We start from the raw sequence: 5,329 nt of genomic DNA, 5'->3' as shown, positions 1-5,329 counted from the left end.
TCTTCTTCTTCTTCTTCTTCTTCTTCTTCTTCTTCTTCTTCTTCTTCTTCTTCTTCTTCTTCTTCTTCTTCTTCTTCTTCTTCTTCTTTTCAATAGATAGTGACCACTACAGAGATTCACAATTGGTCAAAATGCAGGGGATAATGGGAAATGGGATGTGGGTTGCCCATCCCAAATTTTTACATCAGCAATGCAATCATAAACTAATGTTCAGAGAAAATCGTGGAAGGTGGTAAAAGCTAGAATATTTGAATGTCTCTTGCTACATAACGACCCCTAACATTCAAGGAATAATGCATCCATGAAATCTCAACAATGTGATTGCTTGAACAAGAATAACATAATGACAATCTCAGTTGACATGCCATTGTGGACAAAGGAATTCCATATGATCTGACTTCCAGAGGAATTCCAGAGGTGGTCAATGGCTGCTGAGAGAGGAGATTTAGTTTCTTGTAGAGATAAGTGCTCACATATACTCTCCAATCCTGGACATATGTACCTAAGATCAATGGACTTGGGTTGTAGATGCGCGTGTGTGTGTGTGTGTGTTTATATACATTTATATACATGTAACAATACTAAAGAGACCATGAATTATGGGATTGGAAGGGGTTTTAAGGAGATAATGCAGACAGAGTGGTCATTTAGAAAGGTCTCAATTATAGAACAACAGCAAAAATAAAACCATTGTCCTAGGGCTGCAGAGATGGCTCAGCAGTTAAGAACACTTGTTGCTTGTGCAGAAGATCTGGTTTGGTTCTTATCTCCCATACATAAAGGCTCATAAACATCTATTAACTTCAGTTTCAGTGAATCTAGTGCCCTCTCCTGGCCTCTGGGCACACCAAGGAGTCACACAGTATATACACAAACACTAGGCATAAGCTAGAGTCATTTGGAAGAGGGAACCTCAACGGAGAAAATATCCATACCAGATTTTTATGTAGGCAAGTCTGTAGTGCATTTACTTTATTAATGGTGACGGGCCTAGACCACTGGTGCCACCCCTGACCTGGTGGTCCTGGGTGCTGTAGGAAAACAGGTTGACGAAGCCATGAGAAATAGGCCAGTAAGCAACATTCCTACAAGATTTCTGTTTCAGCTTCTCCCCTGCTTGAGTTCTTGTCCTGGCTTCCCTCAGTGATGGACTGTTACCTGGGAGTGTAAGATAAATGAAACCCTTTCCTCCCCAAGTTGCTTTTGGCCATGGTGTTTTATCACAGCAATAGAAACCATAAAGCACCTCCTAAGGGGCTAGCTACCTGAACTGAGGAGTTGTCTCTCTCGCCTTGAAGTCTGATATCCCTTTACCTCTATAGTGAAGGCTTCAGATGTGTGGGTTTTGGGGGCTGATACATGGAAGTGAAGCCAGTATTAGCATGTCAGTAACTTCACATCCATTGAAATTTAAAATCAGTAATAAAAATTCTATATGTAGTAAGTATAATAGCGATTTAAGAAGAAAATATATCAGAATATTCCTTATTCCTGATTTAATTGAGTCACCTCAAGTAAGAAACTTTAGAAGATTACTTTCTAGGTCAGGTTGATATTTCCTTGCAAAGAGAAGTGTCAACAACTGTGACCCAAATCCAGCCCCTTGATTGTTTTTATATTACACGTGCATTAAGAGTGGATTTTATTAGGCTGGGTGTAGTGGTGTCCCGCGGCTTTAATCCCATTACTTCTCAAGTGCTATGTGATAAGCATTGAACAATGCAGTTCACACATTTCCTTCAGGCACCTTTAACCTCACCTACAACCAGGTCTGAAGTTGGTACCCATTTGCTCCACCAAAGACCTTGGGATTATCTTGATTTTCCTTATCACACTCTTATCCTTATCTTAAATTGTTGAGTTTTCCTTTTCACTGCTTGGTTCAAAGTGACCGTGTAAGTTCATAGTCTGGCCAAGCTTTTCTTTACCTCATCAAAGAAAGGCTAGGGTGCTTGAATGACTTGTGCTGTCTTATGTTTCCCTCTTTCTAGAAGGTTCTTTTTTTCTAATGGGCCCCCACTTTTATCAAGTGCCATCTGTGTTTCCCCTTTGCTGAAAATTCTTCACACTCCTGTCCCTGCACCTCTTTTCTCCAGTACCCCACTTTCTCTTTCCTTTTTGCACACTGCCCTTCACATGTGTTCCTGGGGTTGTCAGGCCTCTTCCCCAGGTTCCTCCCCTTGATTCAGTCACTTGTGACCCAAATCCAGTCCTTTGCTTGCTTTTAATATTACTTTAATTATGAATTTAGAATAGGCTTCAGTAGCCTACGTGTAGTGGTGCATGACTTTAATTGCAGCACTCAATATGTAGAGGCAGGAGGATGGTAAGGCCAACCTGTCTTTATATAGGGAGTTTGAAGTCAGCCAGGGTTACATAGTAAAACCCTGTTTTTTTGTTTTTTGGGGTTTTTTTTTTGTGCATCAAAAAACTATTTTATAACAGGAGAATTGGGAATTACGTGAAATCCCCATTCAGTGTCCATCAATACTTTGTTGGAACTAATCAATGCCTGTGAGTTTACTTGTAGTCTCTGACTGTAGCTGTGAGTTACATTTGAATGTAGCCAAAGTCCAGCACACAGAGCTCAAAGTATGACCCAGACTTAATTCTTTGCAGGGAAAGCTTTCCTGTTCCAGTTTAAGAATATAAGGTCTGTTAGGTCCAGGCATGATGACTGTGTTACCAAATAACCCAGCCTCTTCTGAAAATATTTGCACAGTATAAATGTATTAAAGTGTTATGCCACTTTCCCCCGAGCTGGTGTGTTGACTGTGTAACTTACAAACTTTTTGAAAGGTCTTAAATAATGAGTCCATGTGTTTAAAAATGAAGAACACAATAATGTTTCTTAATGGTTATATGTTTCCATTAAATGGATCATTACTGTCAAACAATTTTTTAAAAACAGGTTAACTGCATTTAAAAATGTAACAGAGGTTAAATTTTGATTTTGACAAGCAGTGATTTTAATCAGCATTTATTTGAAAAGCTATTCAGTGCCATTAACAAAGCATGCTTAATTAACATGCAGGAATTCGTGGGCAGTGGGTGTACCTAATCTCATGGCATTTCATAACCTCGAAAAATAAAAAAGCAAGCGAACATACTTCCCCATCATAGAAGCCTGCTTCCATGCTTTCTTTGCATACTGAAAGTGAAAGCAGGGAAACCGAGCTGGATGTAAAGAGTCTGTTGGGTTCAGGTTGGTTACAGACACAGGTTCCAAATGATAAACCAGTCTCTCTGGTTCTCTGGCAGCAAGGATTCTCTTTGGTGGTGTAAGGTCAAAGGCTCACCTAGTTTCATTTGTTTTAGGTGACGCGGTAGCAGACGCAGAGTGTTTTGACCCTGAGGGGCATCAGGACACAGAGCTGTGCTGTGTGGATTGCCAGTCTAGTGAGAACTCACCTCTGATCTCAGACCTCCACAGTTACAATTCATGCATCATGAAAAGTGGCATTTCCCCGGCTGCCCCTGCTTCTCTGCTCTGCGATCTTATCACATGGAACCATATCTACAGACAGCCACTCAACTGACATGTTCCGATCCCCAAAAGGAGTACAACACGAGAAATGCCGGAGGGGAACATTGGAGGTGATCGGAAGTGTCAGCGCCGAGCAGCACTGGGGAACCTGCCTCTTAGCTTTCTGACTTCCCCAAGGAACAGGAACTACAACGGGACCCCGTGTGCCCTTCTTTCAAATGTGTCCTTTAGCCATTATGGGGAAGGTGTGAAGAAAGTCTAAATGACAGAAGATTTGGCTAACGTATATGTGTTCTAGATTAAAGAACTCAAATTATCTCGTGCAGAAAATTTATTTTATGAACCTTGGAGAATGGAAGGACTCGTTGGGTTACTGTGTGAGCATTTGTATTTTTTACTTTTGATAATTTAACATGTTTCCCTTTTTAGTTCCATTCTTAGTAGCAGAGACACAGCAGAAGCATCTTAACCTTGGTGCACCATTGGCTGAGTTCGAAGGGAAACAAACTAACACCAGAGTTTTATAACCAAAGCTTTATCATGATATTCATAAAGGAACATAAACATGGGGTTTTTATGACTTGGGTATAATCAAATAGGAAAACCATTTAAAATATAGGACAATTTCTCTTTAGGGTAAGGGTGATTTCTTAGATCCACTATATGCCAATTCTATGGAAATATTTTTGTTATCTCCTAGGCGTCTTTAAAGGCTAAATATTTACATTACAGGTGATGCTAGCCTAACACGAGTCTTTCTATACCCATTTGCCAGCTTTCTTACTTCTTTAAATGTAAATAAAATCTCAGCCATCTTTCCTCTTGTTTCAATGATTTTGTAGATGCTATCATTCAGAAATGTAAGAAACAAAGAGAAATTGGCCCAAGTTTGAACAGCGATGTTATTTGTGTATGTGCTTCTGTAATGTGGGACTGATTGTATATATTATGAAATGTCAAAAAGATCCTTGCTGTGCTGTCCCTGTCCTTTCATAATTACAAGGAGAAATCGATTTTATTATGTTGTCTATAGTACTATCAATTATTTGATTTTGTTCTTGCAGAAGAAATGGGTGCTACCTACTTATTGGTTAAACTTTGGTTTGAATTTGACTGCCTGGGTGCCTACCAGAATAGTAAATCTCATATGAATAAGTAAACTATCACTCTATTGATGGCATATAAGATGTTGTGATTATTTGGTGCCTTAAGATTTTGTGTTCATGACAGACGCTTACAAGTGTTCCTTTTCACATAAACATGAAATTGGGTTACTTTAAATTTAACTTTGGGGATATGACTAATTTAGGAGACTACTTTATTTTGTCTCTAGTGTGTACAGCTTAGAAAAGGAGCTTGGAGAACCCAGTGAATATCAGTAAGGCTTGGGCACATTCATGACGTCCTGTGTGTCTTCTTTTGGCTCTTCTATTGTTAAAGGGTTTTAAAAAAATGTAAGAAGATTTTTGCAGTGCATGAAGTACCATGTTAGTTTGTAACCCTCACATTTGATCTTGAATCAGAAAGCAGAACAGTTGAGGTGGATACTACTTTACCTTGGGGAATTCTTTTAGGAACTAAACTATTTCCAGGGAGTAAATGTTCTATTAGGGGAAATGGAAGGACCAGAAAGTGCTATACTATCCATTATTACTTCAATATGTGCTTTTTATGTAGTTCCAAAGTAAGCCCTGGGCTGGGGCTCTGAGGCTCATCCTATGTTATCATTCCCTCTCTGTAGGAAAGTAGGCAGGGGACATTTCTGTATTTTCACAGAAGTGAAAATCAGGTTCCTAGGGAGTAGTGCAGCTTTCAATCAAGTACCATTCAGGTAGATCTTAA

The 5,329-nt window shown here is 39.5% G+C and overlaps 1 protein-coding gene across 1 annotated transcript in view; it reads left to right on the top strand.

Moving 5' to 3' along the window:
• The window catches only part of Fam19a4 (family with sequence similarity 19 member A4, C-C motif chemokine like), a 213,652-nt gene extending 208,878 nt beyond the window's left edge, over nt 1-4,774 (top strand). Inside the window, exon 6 of the mRNA XM_005364921.3 lies at nt 3,319-4,774. Coding sequence (XP_005364978.1) covers nt 3,319-3,330 — 12 coding nt within the window. The 3' untranslated portion in view covers nt 3,331-4,774. The remainder of the gene's footprint in view (nt 1-3,318) is intronic.
• Nucleotides 4,775-5,329: the final 555 nt, after the last annotated feature.

Source organism: Microtus ochrogaster, unplaced genomic scaffold (genome assembly GCF_000317375.1).
Source record: "Microtus ochrogaster isolate Prairie Vole_2 unplaced genomic scaffold, MicOch1.0 UNK1, whole genome shotgun sequence".
NCBI lineage: Eukaryota > Metazoa > Chordata > Mammalia > Rodentia > Cricetidae > Microtus > Microtus ochrogaster.
This window is presented reverse-complemented; position numbering and strand designations above follow the sequence as displayed.